General features: G+C 30.6%; 10 protein-coding genes across 10 annotated transcripts; 4 read left to right on the plus strand and 6 right to left on the minus strand.

Moving 5' to 3' along the window:
• Positions 1 to 118: 118 nt before the first annotated feature.
• BN7_219 (rhodanese-like domain-containing protein) lies at positions 119 to 727 on the plus strand (the record flags this gene model as incomplete). The annotated part of the gene is made up of 1 exon (XM_011279149.1): positions 119 to 727. The coding sequence occupies one exon, from the start codon at positions 119 to 121 to the stop codon at positions 725 to 727; it is 609 nt and encodes a 202-aa protein (XP_011277451.1).
• A 173-nt stretch (positions 728 to 900) lies between these two features.
• Positions 901 to 1,845, minus strand: RRP36 (rRNA-processing protein RRP36; the record flags this gene model as incomplete). The annotated part of the gene is made up of 1 exon (XM_011279150.1): positions 901 to 1,845. The coding sequence occupies one exon, from the start codon at positions 1,843 to 1,845 to the stop codon at positions 901 to 903; it is 945 nt and encodes a 314-aa protein (XP_011277452.1).
• A 1,123-nt stretch (positions 1,846 to 2,968) lies between these two features.
• Positions 2,969 to 3,880, minus strand: MPD1 (protein disulfide isomerase MPD1; the record flags this gene model as incomplete). The annotated part of the gene is made up of 1 exon (XM_011279151.1): positions 2,969 to 3,880. One exon carries the CDS (start codon positions 3,878 to 3,880, stop codon positions 2,969 to 2,971), a length of 912 nt encoding a protein of 303 aa, XP_011277453.1.
• A 245-nt stretch (positions 3,881 to 4,125) lies between these two features.
• On the minus strand, positions 4,126 to 4,683 carry BN7_222 (peptide-methionine (S)-S-oxide reductase MsrA; the record flags this gene model as incomplete). The annotated part of the gene is made up of 1 exon (XM_011279152.1): positions 4,126 to 4,683. One exon carries the CDS (start codon positions 4,681 to 4,683, stop codon positions 4,126 to 4,128), a length of 558 nt encoding a protein of 185 aa, XP_011277454.1.
• Positions 4,684 to 4,892: 209 nt separating this feature from the next.
• BN7_223 (uncharacterized protein) lies at positions 4,893 to 5,522 on the plus strand (the record flags this gene model as incomplete). The annotated part of the gene is made up of 1 exon (XM_011279153.1): positions 4,893 to 5,522. One exon carries the CDS (start codon positions 4,893 to 4,895, stop codon positions 5,520 to 5,522), a length of 630 nt encoding a protein of 209 aa, XP_011277455.1.
• Positions 5,523 to 5,638: 116 nt separating this feature from the next.
• Positions 5,639 to 6,346, minus strand: RIB5 (riboflavin synthase; the record flags this gene model as incomplete). The annotated part of the gene is made up of 1 exon (XM_011279154.1): positions 5,639 to 6,346. The coding sequence occupies one exon, from the start codon at positions 6,344 to 6,346 to the stop codon at positions 5,639 to 5,641; it is 708 nt and encodes a 235-aa protein (XP_011277456.1).
• Positions 6,347 to 6,755: 409 nt separating this feature from the next.
• Positions 6,756 to 7,419, minus strand: BN7_225 (phosphoglycerate mutase; the record flags this gene model as incomplete). The annotated part of the gene is made up of 2 exons (XM_011279155.1): positions 6,756 to 7,305; positions 7,370 to 7,419. The coding sequence occupies 2 exons, from the start codon at positions 7,417 to 7,419 to the stop codon at positions 6,756 to 6,758; spliced, it is 600 nt and encodes a 199-aa protein (XP_011277457.1).
• A 652-nt stretch (positions 7,420 to 8,071) lies between these two features.
• TOK1 (Tok1p) lies at positions 8,072 to 9,850 on the plus strand (the record flags this gene model as incomplete). Its single annotated transcript, XM_011279156.1, has 1 exon — positions 8,072 to 9,850. The coding sequence occupies one exon, from the start codon at positions 8,072 to 8,074 to the stop codon at positions 9,848 to 9,850; it is 1,779 nt and encodes a 592-aa protein (XP_011277458.1).
• Positions 9,851 to 10,941: 1,091 nt separating this feature from the next.
• On the minus strand, positions 10,942 to 11,391 carry BN7_227 (uncharacterized protein; the record flags this gene model as incomplete). The annotated part of the gene is made up of 2 exons (XM_011279157.1): positions 10,942 to 11,240; positions 11,343 to 11,391. 2 exons carry the CDS (start codon positions 11,389 to 11,391, stop codon positions 10,942 to 10,944), a joined length of 348 nt encoding a protein of 115 aa, XP_011277459.1.
• A 2,380-nt stretch (positions 11,392 to 13,771) lies between these two features.
• Positions 13,772 to 14,239, plus strand: BN7_228 (uncharacterized protein; the record flags this gene model as incomplete). Its single annotated transcript, XM_011279158.1, has 1 exon — positions 13,772 to 14,239. The coding sequence occupies one exon, from the start codon at positions 13,772 to 13,774 to the stop codon at positions 14,237 to 14,239; it is 468 nt and encodes a 155-aa protein (XP_011277460.1).
• Between the last annotated feature and the right edge of the window lie 2,858 nt (positions 14,240 to 17,097).

The following is a 17,097-nucleotide window of genomic DNA, read 5'->3' on the forward strand; positions in this document are numbered from 1 at the left end:
TAGGACATTTAGAATCTTTTTCTGAATTTAATTTTTATTAAGAAAACAATCAATTCAGTAAAGGGGATTTCAATTTTATATAGAAATATTGTGAGATAAAAGATATATACAACTCAGAATGACTTCAATCATTTCAAGAGCAACCAGACAATCAGTCTGGAGACAAATCTCAGGTGCTAAATTTGCTCCATCAATTGCCCTAAGATCATCATTAAATTTATCAAATTCACAACCACAATTAATTTCAAAACCAAATTTAGCCACTTTTTATAGATTTAATTCATCACAATCAAAAGATAAAGCATCAACTTTAACTGAAGATGTTCGTGAAAAATTAGGTCAAGATACACCAGCTAAAATTTATACTTATCAAGATATTAAAAATTTAATTACAAATCCAGATCCAACTAAAATTCTTGTGGATGTTCGTGAACCACATGAATTTCAACAATATGCAATTCCAACTTCAATAAATATTCCATATAAATCATCACCAGGTGCTTTAGATCTTTCACCTGAAGAATTTGAAGATGTTTTCAAATTTGAAAAACCTGATAAAGAAAAAGAATTGATTTTTTATTGTCTTGCAGGTGTTAGATCAAGTGCAGCAACTGAATTAGCTCAAATCTTTGGTTATGATAAATTAGGTAACTATGTTGGTAGTATTGAAGATTGGGTTAAACATGAAGGTATTGATATAAATAATCCAGATCAAATCAAGAAATAAGTTCCATTTGACCACAAATATTTCTTCCCTATAAATTTTTCAACATCTTATATATATAATTTTCTACACCTCATGTTTTGAAATTCTTTTATAATGCAAATTATCAGAATTAATTTAATATGTTAATATACAACTACATAAAACTCATTGAAACCAGTAGTAGTGCTAAGCTTCTAATTTCTTGGACGATTGAATTCCAATTCTTTGAATTCTTTACCCAATCTTCTTTTTCTCTTTCTTTCAACAACCTTTTCTCTTTGTGAAGTTTTCATATTTTCAAATTTGTGTTTTTGAATGATTTTTCTTTGTTCAGATTTCTTTAAATAAAATTTACCACCATTCTTACCTTTATTTTCTTGTTTATATTTAGAAAGAACTTCTTGTTGTAAATCTTTATTTTTTAAAGAATCTAATCTTGATTTTAATGATTTTGCTTCATATTCTAAATCATTAATCTCTTTTTGACTCATTTTATTCTTAACTTTTGGATTCTTTAATATAGAATTTATTTGATTGATTTCATTTTCTCTATATTCATCCAAAAATTTATAATCTTTTCTAATTTTATTTAAATCAGCTTTACCTAATGCAGTATCAAATCTAATATCTTGATATAATGTTTTATATTTTGGATTATCTAACCCAGGAACTTGTCTTACTCTTGAAACTTTCTTCTTTGAAGAAGTTTCAGTTGGTGCATGTTTATTCTTTTTCTTTCCTTTTCCATGTGATCTTGATTCATTTTCATTATCACTTGCTTCACTATCTTCTTCTTCAAAAAATCCACCTTGTTCTTGTTCACTTTCACTATCACTATCATTATACCTCGTTTCTTTTATAGCATCTCTTTTTGTTGATTTATTTGATTTCTTCTGAAGACCAGCAACTCTTGGATCCACTATATCAAAAGATCTATTATTATTACTCTTCTTTTTTGTTTTACCATCTTCTTTATCCATTTTATCTTGAGCATTTTTTAAAGCACCAAATGATAATTTATCAAAATCATCATCACTATCTTCATCTGAATTTTGATTCCCTTTATCAGCTCTTAAAATATCTTCTAGTTCATCTTGTTCTATATCAGAGCCTTCAAATACTGGTCTTGGTCTGGCCATCTTGAATGAAGTTTTATATCAACTAAGTTGTGATAACTTATGTGTCAAAGAATTACCTTAATACTTGTTTTACTATAGCTATATAATTTTTTTTTGTAGCTCATCTATATTTTTGGTAAGGGCCACTATTAGGCGATTATTTTCACTACGTACTTGAACTAATCACAATTACAGAAACCTACGAGTCAGGTATTTTCATGGAAAAGAAAGGTTAAGGAGTGGATACGGAAAGTCTTCGTATCTCAAATGATATATGTCTTTTTTTCTTCGAAGATATAGCTCTAAAGTTAGGGTATTTACCAACTCCAAAAAAAAAAATTGATCACAAAACCAACTACAACCCAAAATCTTAACCCAATATTTACAAGTCATTTCTTAATCTTCTATTATACAAATTTTATCTCCTTGATTGAATCACACAAATAAATCTTATTTTTCAATACTTTCTTTGAATGCTAATTGTCTTGAATGACGATCGAAAAATGCACCAATTTCATTGATTGAACCTTTTGCTGGATCTATTTCTAATGTTTTTTTATCTTCTATTGGTAGTCAGTTGTTAGTAAACAAATTCAAAAGGTAACATTGTCTTGAAAAATCAATCAAACCATGGGTTTTCATAAATTTCAATAATATGATTACACTTACTAAATGTAACTTTAATTATTGGTGAATTTTTAGAAAGTGGAGTTAATAACTCATGATCTATACCACAAGAACCTTTGAGAGATGGTGGTATTTGTGACAAGAATAATCTACCATTTTTACCTGTTTTCTCTTGTTAATATAATCATTCTTATTTTTATGTTTAATGTTTTTTTTCAATTATACTTACCACCTTTATCTAGAGGATTGAATTTAACAACAACTTTTGAGAAAAATCTGGTGATCATTATGAAATATGGTTATAGATGAGCAACAAGCAGTAGTTCACAATAAATATATCAGCTTATTCAACTTTTCAATTTGTTGATCTCTTTAAGATCTTTTGATTTAGTTGGGAAAAGTTATGAAAATTACTATGCGCGAATTTTACCCGGTGTTGAAGAATTAGCATATAAGCACAACTATAATCAATATTTTAATATCTTGTACATTCCTGTGTATATATACCCTATATAATTCATAATTCATCATGATCTAAAGTATCTGATTTACTTTTCTTACCATTTTTTTTAGATTTCTTAGTGATTTTCTCACCTTTTTGAACTTTATTCAAATATTCAGATTTTTCTAAAACTTCATCTAATTGTGATTGAATTTCATTAAATTGTTGATAAAATTTGAATAATTCTAATTTACTCAATCCTGAAGTATTTCTTATTGGTTCATTTGTCTTTGAATCAAAATAGAAAACAACAGCTTTATCACCTTTTGGATCAATATCATATTTTTCAAAAATTCCAACTTCACGATCTCTCAATGGGAAATAAGCAATATCTACAATACCTAATAAATCAATAGCAATTGATTTTAATAATGGTGCTAATTTATCCTTTCTTGTGAAAACCACGGTTTTAGGTCTTGGAGATGATTTATTTAACCATTCATTTAATTTATCCTCTGTTGCAATTCTTTTAACATAATTTTTAATTCTACCAAGACCAAAATCTACTATACCTTTTGCAGTTCTTGCACCTGAATATTTTTCTGTTGCATGAGTATATTTTAAATTTTCAACTTTATCTAAATTAACTTTTGGTGGTCTAAACCCCATGATTGTTGGATAACCTTCAATTTTATATTTTGAACAAAGATTTTTATTCTTTGCATAATCACAATTAACAGCACCAACTTGAACAATATCTTTCAATTGCTTTGCTGCTTTGGAATAATGAGGTTTTAATTGACGACAATGACCACACCATGGTGCATAGAACTCAACAATTGTTGTTTGATTAGATTCCATAACAACTTGATTAAAATTTGTTGTATCTAATTCAAACACGTTTAAATCTTTGGAATATAAACCTTGAGCTTGAGCAGAAACCAAGAAAGGTAAAGTCAATGCGCTGAACACAGTGGTGAACTTCATTTTTGTCAATAAATGGATAGAATGTGGGCCTCAAGTTGTTCTTTATTGATCTTTTCCTGTTCGCTTATAAATTTTGTTGCTTAGGTGTTTAATTTTGTTGGACCTGAAAATCATTTTTTTAATACCGACAGTGAAAAAAAAATTAACTACGACAGAAATCATCAATTTGAAGTCAAAATGAACACACCTTTTACTCTATATTTCTATATTAATGTTTTATAATACAATGCATCTAGTACCATAAATTATATATCTCTAACGAAATGAGTGGAACATGGGGCCCAATTCCTTTCATTTGCCAAATCAGTTTCATAATAATTTTGATGATAATCTTCAGCATCAAACCAATTATTAATCTTTTCCACCACTGTGACAATCTTATTATCCCATTTAGGATTGAACTCTTCAATCACTTGGTTTATTATATCTATTTGAGAATCATCATGATAAAAAATAGCAGAACGATATTGTTTCCCAACATCATCTTCACCTTGTTTATCAAAAGTTGTTGGATCATGAACTTTAAAGAAAAATTGTATTAAATTTTTAAAAGTTTCTGAATTTTCCTTTGGATATGTTATTTGTAAAACTTCAGTGAATTCAGTTTCACCAGAACAAACCTGCTCATAACTTAATTCTTCAAATTTATCTAATCCATTTGCATAACCAACTCTTAAATCTGTTATTCTACCTGAGAAATGTGATCTAAAGAGTCTTTCTGTCCCCCAAAAACAACCACCTGCTAATGTGATTACACTGTCTTTTTCTTGATCAAACTTGATATTGGCTGACACTGTGACCATCTTGTATCTCTGTGTTGATATCAGAAGATCTCTTCAAAGCTTTTGTAATCAAATTTCGTTTTCTATTGTTGAATTTTTTTCACAACCGTTAATTTTTTTCTTGAAGGTGCATTTAGTGGCACAAAAATCCAAAAACATACGAACAAAAACAAAAAACAAGACGATCAAACCAGTGGCAACCTACTAAAACAACCATCAAGCAATCAACAATGAGCATCTCACCATATCCATTGTACGCATTCCACGTATTGGAATCCAGATTGTTAAGCCATAGTGTGAAATACCCTTTACAACTTTTCAAAAATCTTACCAGCTCTTCAGGGGGTAAAGATGGTGATACTGATTCACCTTTATTTGTTACATGGGATATTGAAAAAAATGGTGAAAATTCATTAAGAGGTTGTATTGGAACATTTGCAGATCAACCATTGGAAAAAGGTATAAAAGAATATGCTGAAATTTCAGCATTTCAAGATCCAAGATTTGATGCAATTTCCCCTGCAGAATTCTCAAAATTATCAGTTGATATAACATTATTACAAAATTTTACTAGAGGAGAAGATGCCTTAGATTGGGAATTAGGTAAACATGGTATTCGTATTCATTTTAATTATAAAGGATCTGTTAAGAGTGGGACTTATTTACCTTCAGTTGCTGTTGATCAAGGTTGGACTAAGGATTGGACTATTATTAATCTGATTGCTAAAGCTGGTGGGGATGCTAAAAAAGTTGATTTTGGTAGTATTCAATTGACAAGGTATGAAGGTATCAAAAGTGGTATTGATTATAGAGGTTATAAAGAATTTATGAATAAGAATGGGTTAGAAACGGTATTATGAGTCAATTGGGATTAATTAAGAGGTTATGCTGCTGGTCAGTGAATTTTGCTACCTTTAAGAGAAATGGAATACATATATGGGATATTTCATTAAATATACATAATTTCCAAACATGTCTATTTTGTAATTTTTGATAATTTTTCTTCAACAATTTTATGAATCAATGAAACTAATGGACTTTCTTCATTTGAAATTTGACTTGATAATTGTAATTCAACTTGTTTTTCAATTAATTTCCCAGTTAAATCAACTTCAATATTAACAAAATCATCAATATGCTTCAATGTCATAATAACATTTTTTTGTGTATGTTCAATCATTGAAATTCCAAATGTACCTTGTTTATGATCAACATGTGTAATTGTTAATGAAGTACCATCAATTGCTATAAACCCCTTTTCCACAATATAATTAATATATTGTAAATCTTTTAATTTGAATGTAAAATTCAATGCATTACCATCTTTATCAATCTTTTCAATACTTGCCACTGTATCAACATGACCTTGAACATAATGTCCACCAAATCTAACATCACCACCAATAGCTCTTTCTAAATTAACTTTTGAACCTGATTTTAATGAACCCAAATTTGTTCTTCTTAATGTTTCAGGTGCTAATCCAACTTTGAAAGTATTTTCATCAAACTCTGTAACAGTTAAACAAGTACCATTAATTGATATTGAATCACCAATATGACAATCACCTAATATTGAAGTAGCATCTTTGATTAATAATGAAACTCCATTGCCTCCTGATTCTGAAGTATCTAATTCTTTGAATTCCTCCACTGTTCCTATGTGTTCTACTATCCCGGTAAACATGTTCTTTTGGGTTCTTCTCCTTGCTTTATGTATTTGATTTGAGATTTTTGGTGTGGTTTTGGTTCAAGTTGTGGATATTTATTACTCGGTGATTTTCATAGCGGATAAACGACTTTTTTTCATAGGCATAATTTTGATCTGTACGGTAAAATGAAAATCTCAAGAGCTTTCCTTGAAAAGAATATACAAATTGCACCAGGAGATCATAAAATAATGAATGTTTCCTATAGACTAACAGATTCCATACTTTCATGATAGTTGATTCATATCAGAATTCGCTTTTAGATCAGTCTAAAATCTTGAATCTAGATCGAATTTAAAATCTCCACAAATTTCATCATCATATGTATATAGATCTATACTTTATATTATATACTTCTAGCCTTAAAAGTGGAGCTAGGATCATAACCTATCTCACTCTTGTATCTGCCACTTTAAAATCACCACCAAGATGTTTAGTATCACTCACAGTAACAATTTTAAAATCATTAAAATCATTATGATTAAAATCAACAGTTGTTATACTGGTATTATAAACAATTAAATTTTCTTTAAAACCTAATATCTTCAATATAGTTCTTATGGTACCACCATGTGAACAAATAATTATATTTTTATTTTGTTTATTAAGTTCAAGTATTTCATCTAATTGTTTTTTAACCCTATTAACTAAATCAATAGGTTTTTCACCATATTCTCTATAAGATTCTTTACCATCTTTAGCAGCTTTCTCTACAGCATCTGAAATTTTCATACCTTCAATTTCACCCATATTTCTTTCTCTAAGATTAGAACTGAATTGAATATCAACTTGTTTGGTTAAACTTTTATGAATTGTATTTGCTGTATCACGACAACGTTTTAAATCTGATGAATAAAATGCATCAAATGGATAATCTTTAAGTTTTTCAGCAGCTAATTTGGCTTGATCAATACCTTCTTGATTTAGATCAGTATCTCTATAAGTCACGATCCCGTTAATACTTAATTTCCTCTTATCTCTTTGAATTCTGAATGTAATACTCACAAATGACCTTGAAGAATCTTTGCAACGTTATAATCTGTTTGTCCATGTCTAACAAAGAAAACACGTAATTTGTTCTCATCAGTATTAATTTCAGTCATATTCCACAATCTTTTAATATATGAATTGATAATTAGGCTTATGATCTTTAAACATCAGTGGTTATTGATTAGAACCATTCTTCGAGATTTTCTATCTGATGATATACAAATTCTGCCCTAACCGGACATTTGAGTCACGTGTTGTCGCATATGTGAATGCGGCTATTCAGCATATATTTTCAAATTTTAAATTAGGGCGCGTGGCGCAGTTGGTAGCGCGCATGCCTTGCAAGCATGAGGTCATCGGTTCGACTCCGGTCGCGTCCATAATTTTTGCTTTTTGAGCTTTAAACCGTTATTTTTTTGCTCATTTTAGCATTATTGAAGTGGTAAGGATGACTTTATGAGCATGTATAGCTTTTTTTATACACAAGTCTTAATTTGGGATAGAGAGAGGTGAATTTAAATTGTCAATGAATTGTTGTTTAGTTTTGTCGCATAATTTTTTAATCCCGATGAGCTTTTAAAATTCTTGACCATCAACAAAAACAAAACAACAATTACATCTTCAAGAGACAACGGCTAAATATTATAATTAAAATCAAATTGATATCTGTGAGTCAGGAATAACGGGATATTTATCAACGATGCAGTATCATAATGTCAGATCCAGATAACTATCAACCACAAGATGATATACCCAGTATAACAACATCCAAAACAACTCAACCAATAAACTTTGGAGTTCATAGAAAATTAACCAAGATTGATTCCAAAATACCACAAAACACATTAATGATGTCAAAATCTAAAATTGGTTTATTAAATATTGAACCTGGTAGTATGGAGTTTATATGGTGGTTTTTTGTATCAAGTGAATTACCTGTTTTCACAGCTTGTATTGGTCCTTTAGCAAATATGATTTCAATAGCCGCGTTGGTTGATAAATGGAGAATTAATGTTGATGGAGTGGCAATAAATGATTCAATTCCTGTTATAACTTTGAATTCATTATCTTTAGCTATGGGATGTTTGGCAAATATAAGTTTAGTTTTAAATTTTAGTGAAAGATTACATTACAAGATTTCTCAATTTATTAGTATCATTTGCTTTATTGGTGGTTCAATAATATTGACAGTTGCTTTATTAATTGCTCATTTCCAATATTTTGTTCATACTGATAATGAAAATTATTCAAAATCTGAAGGTTTTTGGTTTGGTGTTATTACTGTTATATTATATGCATTTTGTGGGATATCTTGTTTGATCAATTTTTCAGGTTATTTATTAGGTAAATATCCACCAGTTTTCAATTTGAGCTTTGCAGAAAGAGGTTTGATTGCATATACATTATTATTAGCTATTTGGTTCTTATGGGGTGCAGCAATGTTTTCCAATATCATGAATGATTTATCATTTGGTAATGCAATGTATTATTGTACAATTTCATTATTGACTATTGGTCTAGGTGATATAGTCCCTGAGTCTGATGTTACAAAAGCATTATCATTATTTTACTCTTTAACAGGAGTTATTATCTTGGGGTTAATTATTGCTATGATAAGAGGTGTTATTGTATCTTTATCAACACCAATATATTTTTGGAATAGAGTTGAGACTCAAAGAAAAAAATTAGTTAGAAGACTCAAAAAGGAGAATAGATCTGTTACATTTGAAGAATCATTTGAATTAATAAGGTCTATCAGAAGACAAGTTAAAAAATCGAGGACCCAATTCAGTTCTTTCTTAACATTGGTTATTTTCGTTACATTTTGGTTAATCGGTGCTTTAGTTTTCCATTATACTGAAGATTGGAGATACTTTGATGCTGTTTATTTTTGTTTTCTTTGTCTTATAACAATCGGGTATGGTGATTATCATCCATACAGTACAGCGGGACGTCCAGTCTTCATTGTTTGGGCAATAGCTGCCGTTCCATTAATGACTGCTTTAATTTCAAATGTTGGTGATACATTATACTCACTAGCATCTTCAGGAATTTCGTTAAAATTGCTAAGGATTTTATTTTCCGCTAGACCTAAAAGACATCATGAGGAATATATTGATATGGTTGATGATGTTAATGATGAAAATGAGGATGACGGTGGTAGTTCAAGATCAGTGGATGAAATTTTAAATGAATCAAATAAAGATGTGAAACAGCCAGTTAAGACATCGGATTTAATAAAAAAACTTAAAGAGTTATTGATTGAGGCTAAAGAGTCACCAAGGAAAAGATATACTTTTGAAGAATGGGGTTCAATAATTGAGTTATTAGAAGTGCAAGAAGATGAATTTCCAGATGAGATGTTTTGGTTATCTGATAGTTCACCATTAAGTTTCCCAATTAGTGAACCAAATTACATGTTGTATTTATTGTTTAATAAACTGGAGAAAAAGGTAGGTAAAGATGCTGAAATTTTGGGTGGTTTGTCTTAAGGGTGTGTATATAAGACTGCTATAACTGTATTGTACCATTTATTCTAAAAGATTATTTATCTAATGCTATTCGTTCGTTTATTCTACGAACATAGTTATGTATTGAATAATCCCGAATAGGAACTCATAATTATTTATACATTTGTACTTTTTAGTCATTTTAGTCTATTATAGTACTTTTCTTGAGCTTACCAAATTTGGTGAATTGTGAGTGTGACTAGCGAGATGTTTCATCGGGAATAATTGTGTGCCTCAAAAGAACAGCCTTTAAATACCTTATAAAGAATCCGATCCCATTAAAAAAAAAAGAGTTTCAATTATATTGATATACTTGATTGATTGCGATATTCAATTGGTTGAACCCATTAAATAAATAACTTGGAATGAAATCAAAGATATTTTGTGGAGGAGTTATCGATCAAAAGCTATATATCATGTTGATGTTAAAGCGTACTACGTATTACTATTAATACTGAATTATTTTATGTTGGTACACCATCATCAATTTGATGCATAAAAGGTTCGTATATGCTTATACCGCCCTAACTAACTATTATATTGATTCATTATATTACTTTCTCCATGATTTCTTCGGATACTCTGGGAAGTTTTTGTATTCAAATATACACTATTTTTGCCAGAGCTTAAGCACAAGCTTAACTCGTAGTTTTTATACTTCTGATTCAAAGGACATGTAGTTTATTCCTGTTCTATCATTAACATAAGGTACATTTAGTGAGTAAGGTGTTGATGTGTGTAATAAAAATTTAGCACTAGTAATCAGCACTAGGTATGGTGTATTTAAATAGTTAGCTGCTAGTCATTACGTACTACTGGCCACTTATTGAAGTTATTAAAAGCATATAAATTCTTCTGAACCTATAGATAGGTTATTCTTAAAAATAATTAGTAGTTGGAAAACATCAAAACCATTGATCAGTTAAGTTCTCATGGATAAATCACAATATGATTGATTGTAAATCAAGCTATGAAAGACATCATTAGTGTCGATTAAATTTCACAAAACATTGATCAGGGGCCTAAAGAGACGACATATAACGTTTCAGACTCACCACAAAACAACTCAAAAGTTAAATGAACCCAGCACCATAACCTTGACGAGTATCAGGACCTTTTGAATCCCAATCAAGACCACAACAAGTTGTACCAGGACCTTGACACTTTGACCAAAGTGGAACACAACATAAAATTTGACAAAACGAACCTACGCATCCAATTTCTTGTTCCCTTTTAAGTTCTATTTGTTGAGAATAAGCAGGTTGAGGACGGGATTGATATTTACCATATTGTTTCTTTTCACCTTCAGATGAAGTACCTGTTTCCTTGTTGTATGTGTAAGATTTTGGTTCTGATGGTCTTTGAGTTTGCTCTGGTTGCTAATTATCATTGTCAGCTATTATTGTTCAATGAAATTGATGTACCAGATGGTGATTGAGACCTATAACGGTGTATAAGTGATCTGTTTAGTTACTTACTTGGCTAAATGGATCTGTGTTCATTCTACTGAAGCTGGAGCTCATAAGGTCTAATTAAATCTGGAGTTTGTTGTATGTTTGAAGTCTAATTAGATAAGATCTGATGCGAGCTCAAGAGGGATATTGTTCTGTTTATATATAATCTGGAGAAACTGGATGTGTCAATCAATGACTAAGGTATATAGGTTATACTTTTATAACCAGATCATGAAGTAATTTCACGTCTAATTTGTATTGTGAGAAAATTCATATTTGCGAGAAGATCTTCAAGGCTTCGAATTCTACCCCAAGAAATCAACTTCGGGTTTTTATGCCAGCGATCTAATTAAGTCAACAATAAGCTTCAAGTTTCTAGAAATCCAAGATCTAACATAATGAGTGTATATACTCACTTGTAGCCTTATTCAATACATTTCAATACTGATAGAAGATATATCGAACACTGATCTCTATATATCAGATCAGCTAGTATAGACGTTGTTTGAAGCTAGGAGAAGCAAGAATTAGCTTCAATGCTAGCTCACAAGTTCAATAGGTAATCGGGAGCTGTTCTCTTAGTTGATCATTATCATCGATTAATCTAGTAAGCTAGTTTGAAATTGAGATATACTATTCACTTTAAGGAGTGTATTGCTCTGTTACACATGCGAATCGTGATCAAGAGCTGTCAGAATTTAGGATATTTCATGAGGAAATATGAAAGACTATCGGAAATATGTGCGAGCTGTATTATGTAATCACATTTCGCGATGCTTGTGAAATAAAAAAAAATTTGAAGTTTGATCAAATCATTCCTATACCCATTACTTTTTTAAACTGATTGCTACCTTTTAGTAATCCGTTGGCCCTTTCTACTAATCCTTGCGTCTGTGGACTTCATGGTCTAAAATAATAGATTCATTACTACACTGTACTTCAAAGAAATGTCTGAACTAGAAGTTTTTTGACTTATCATCAATTCATAATTGTTCAAGTCAAAGTGTGAATGGATGACGTGAATATAGCTGGTTTATTCGATTTACCACTAAAAATCGCCAAATCATCATATACATTCATCAAAATTGTTATCATGTATCATTTGAATTGAAAACTGAATACATTTGACACATCAAGAAACATTGTCATTCTCCATGATTTCCTTTACTGGATACTCTGGGATGGGTTGTTACTTTTGATGAATATACATTTTTCATATTACTATATATTGACTTTTTGTACTTTATAATACGTCGTATCATTGCGATTAATCTCTTCCAGTGCTACAATATTAGTGTTTTAGAATCACATATGTAAGTTAAATCATCTACATCAAATAGATCTTGTTATTTTATATGCGCTTTTGAGTACCCAGTCGACTCTATATATATTAATGTTCAATTGAACAATTGACATAGTAATAATTAACTGATACAAAAACTGAATTTATGATCCACATTTCATCTATTCAAGAACTAGCTGTATTTCATCTAATTTACCGGTGTTAGATTGAAAATTGAAGTTATATAATGTCACCTTAAAAGTTATCAGCTAGCTTGTGTGGATAGAGAGTATTGGCTTTCCCAGCGTGGCTCAATCCAGCATCCAATCATTCAAACTTCAAGTGGATAAAAGTTCGTAGTTATTGTCAAAGCTTAAGAGTTGGATCTAGATCCTTCCCTTGGTATTTGACTTAGACATAACACTTTAAAACCACAGATTTACTTCAACTATCAAAACATCAACAGATCTAGACACTAGTCGACAATGAAAATGATCACTGATTGATACGAACTGAATACTGAGAACTAGACCCTTGAAAAACTTTCTTGAAGCTCCCACTTTCAACCGTTTTCAGGCTCTTTGTTTACTTTTCAAGTTCCTTTTGGTGAATTCCTCAAAATCCACGACGTATACGCGAATTTTTTTTCCAGTGATCTTCAATGCAACTTTGTTTAAATATAGCCAAATTCTGGAATCTGGTCGTGCAGAAACTTTTTATGGTGAACGCAGGGGTCAATCTCGAGGAGTTTATTTAAAGTTTGAGCCAAAAATATGTCAACTTTAAAGTATTTGTGAAGAGTCAAAAGACCATAAAAGAATGGTTGTTATGGGTTATAGGTTATAGGTTGTAGTTCTTTTGTTTACGTTGTAGTACCTTCAAGTGCAAATCGATCTCAACATTCACAAACAAAACAAAAGCAAAAATTCAAGATCTACAATACCCTAGAAAACACAGACTCCTGAGTCCTCTCTGGGAATTCATTTTTTAGTGCGTTCCACACAAAGTAACACCAAGTAGCATGTCCGGTTTGCTCAAGAGTCATTGATGTTTACATTTCAAATTTCCTAGAAGTATAAAAGGTTTCAATATGGCTCATTCTCAACTATGCACTACAAACTCCATACCTAAGTACCATACATTTTATTATACCCAACTATACCCATAATGAAATTCACAACCATTTTAAACACATTATTCATTACTTCATTAGTTTCAGCTGTTGATAAACCAGACGGTGTCACCGATAGAAGAGCTGCACCATATCAATTTGTTGGTAACAAAGAAGGTTCAAACTTACAATGGGATTTATTAATCAAAGATAAACATGATGCTACTACTTTTAAATTAAAACCAAACTCAAAAGTTGAAGGTTTCCAAGTTACAAATATACAAACTCATCCACAATTAGAATCATTAACTCCACCAGGTGATTTACAATATAATGAAGCTTGGTTCAAAGTTCCAAATAATGCAAGTTTTGATGGTGATGGTAGTGATCCTTCCCAAATTTTCACCATCATTGCTCAAGCTTCTGGTAATCAAACTGAATATAACTTATCATTACATGTTGTTACTGATAAAGAACAATTTAACGTTTCTCAAACTTTAGGTGGTTCTGGTAATTATCAATAGATTTTATAAGTCTTTTGATGTATGGATTGAAAACGGGAAAGAATACAAAACAGTGGGATGAAAAGGGCAGGTCCTTGATGAATTATTTTACATAGTATATTGCATCAATTATGAATAAAAAGAGTTAATTTTATTTGTTCATCGAACTGGAATAAAGTGTAATCATACCGGGTATTATAAACATTATCTAAACAATAATTCTTCCTCGATTAATAAGTCGTTGACGTTAGACTATGGAATTCGATGGAAATTCAAGGACATTGTTCATAACACGACACACGCTTTTGACAATTTCACTACCAAACAAGATATATATAAGAGAGTTCTAGCTTTTTTTTACGCGATGCTTAACTTAACCATATTGTTTATATGTAGTTTCAGTCAACTCCTTCTTTACTGTTCAGTATTTGTTTAAGGGATTACAAAGGATCAATATGACAGGATATTTACTCCCTCTTTAAAAATGGCATATTGGTTGTATTGAATCAGGGACTGAACTAAAAGCCATATATAATTTATCTATTAATTTCCACAGAAATCGCACCAAGCTGTCAAATTTTTGGCTGCTAATAAAAGACCTCTTGAAAGTTTATACATCTTTGATACTTGAAACATGATAGAATCAAGATTATGAATTTATGCACTTGAGGCAAATTTATGGGTTAATATCAAGAGTGTAAGCAATATATACAAGCCCCCTCTTAATATACAGCTCACTGATTTCTTTTAGATATAATTCATACGTAAGATATATTTCATCATCTCTAAAACTTATTAGTTCCTCAACTTCAAGTATGTTTTTTACTTCAAATGGAATAACTTTATACATACTTAGTGAAGTTAGGTAACTTTTGCGTGTATGTATCGCAAAAGATAATGCACAATTGAAAATTTGATCTTGAATTCTTCAACGTCTTGTTTGATTTAAAGTTCAATGATGATAAATAGCTCATGGGAAGCTACTACAACGACAATTAGTGTGAGAAATAGGGGTATGTGGATAAGAGCTTATTATGATGGATCAGAAATGTAAACCAACATGAATCATTGCCTTCCCCTATGCAACATTTGCAATATCAAAACTATATAATATCAAAGTTTGCATATTGGATTTGTATGAAACAAGGATGATTAGGGGTAGCTAATATGGACTGACAAACCATCAGCAATATGTTAAGCTTCCAAAATTTTGAAAGCTAAATTGCACAAGAAACGTTTACAAGCTGCAAGCTACAAGCTACAACTATATAAAGTGAACAAGACAGCCTTTATCCCAAAGGAATTCTAACCTTGAAACTCTAAGGAGAAATTATAGTGTTTTAGTATTTTTTTCAGCTTTAACTCTTTATTTTATTTGAAAATGGTTGTTATTACAAGTTGGTTAGCTTATAGTATTGGTGGTGGTATTGCAACCACTATTCTGGTCAATGGATTATTTGGTTCTTCTAATACGGTTAGTAGCAGCTACGAAAATACAGCCAGGGAAATGGATAATTTATTTTATGATATGAAGATTAAATCTAGAAGAAGAAATTGAGATGGTTTTGGATGTCTACTATGAGGTATTTTGAACTGGGCCTACAACAGCAATTTGAAATGTATAAGCTCTTTTATTAATGACATATAAGGTTTTTATTGTTACACTCAACTGCATGTAGATGTTTTTCAGTAGTTCAGACCTAGACTTTCATTCAAATAATATGTTTATCATAATGAAAAGGGGTAAAGACAAGGGCTTTTCAAAGAATAAATATAAGTTAAGAAGCTTAATCTGCTAGAAAAAAGATAAGCAAACTATGATATATGAATACTTCCACCACAGAGAAACTTCATAAGAGTAGGTATGAAAGGAGGCGGCTCTCCCGTTATTTCAAAGTACAATTGGCTGGTAGTTCATATTATCAAACCAATAGTTATATCACACATAACTGAAAAATATAAAACTGACTAGCTGCTAATAATTTGAATTACAAAATATTTCAAGTGTACAATTGTTCCATTATCAAATCACATATAAGGACCACTACTAAATTCACCATGGTTGTTCTCACTTCTTGGGTCAGTAGCATGATATTAGGAAGTATGATCGCTGTTCCTGTTACACTTTATACCGCTAATCAATACAGTATCCAAAATGCAAGATCATATGAAAGAGAAATGGATTACAAGTTTAGAAAAATGAGAGAGGAATTTAGTTTATGATGGTTATTTTTCGTATATGATGCTAGTTTCTGATAGGTTATATCATCGTTATTGGGTTATAAAACTTCTCTTCATCACATCTGCTAATAATGAACTCTTATTGACTAGTCGGATGATTTTTAGGCGTACTATATAAGAATATAGTTTTGGTTTATCCCAATGAAAATTTTGTAGCTAAACTAAGCAATTCCTCTATATGAATACTGCTATCATGGTATTTCTGATTCATTATCTTCTTGTAAACTATCCAACTGTGATTTTTCATTGAAATTTGTTTGATGTGTTGGTAAAAATAAACCAGCTTCTTTAATAGTACAATCCCCAGAAATGAGTTGATCCACCAATAAGTATAAAGGTTTCAAAACAGTGTACTCTATAACCCCCTCCCCTATCAACCAAATTGGTAATATGGTACTAAAAAGAATCATAGCTCTGTTGAATAGAATTAAGTTAGTCAACCTCACTGGCTGGTTGATATAATTATTTCAAAATATACTCACGGTAAGTGCAAAATCCCAGCAAGTATCAAATTTGACAACTTCTTCGTAAATATAATCTTTGCCCAAATCTTTAGCACACTCTCATTTCTTTCTTTCCCATTAAATTTAATCAATTCTTTTCTTTCATAAAACTCTTGATATAACGAAACAATATCT

This window comes from Wickerhamomyces ciferrii, contig 00003, assembly GCF_000313485.1.
Source record: "Wickerhamomyces ciferrii WGS project CAIF00000000 data, strain NRRL Y-1031 F-60-10, contig 00003, whole genome shotgun sequence".
NCBI lineage: Eukaryota > Fungi > Ascomycota > Saccharomycetes > Phaffomycetales > Wickerhamomycetaceae > Hansenula > Hansenula ciferrii.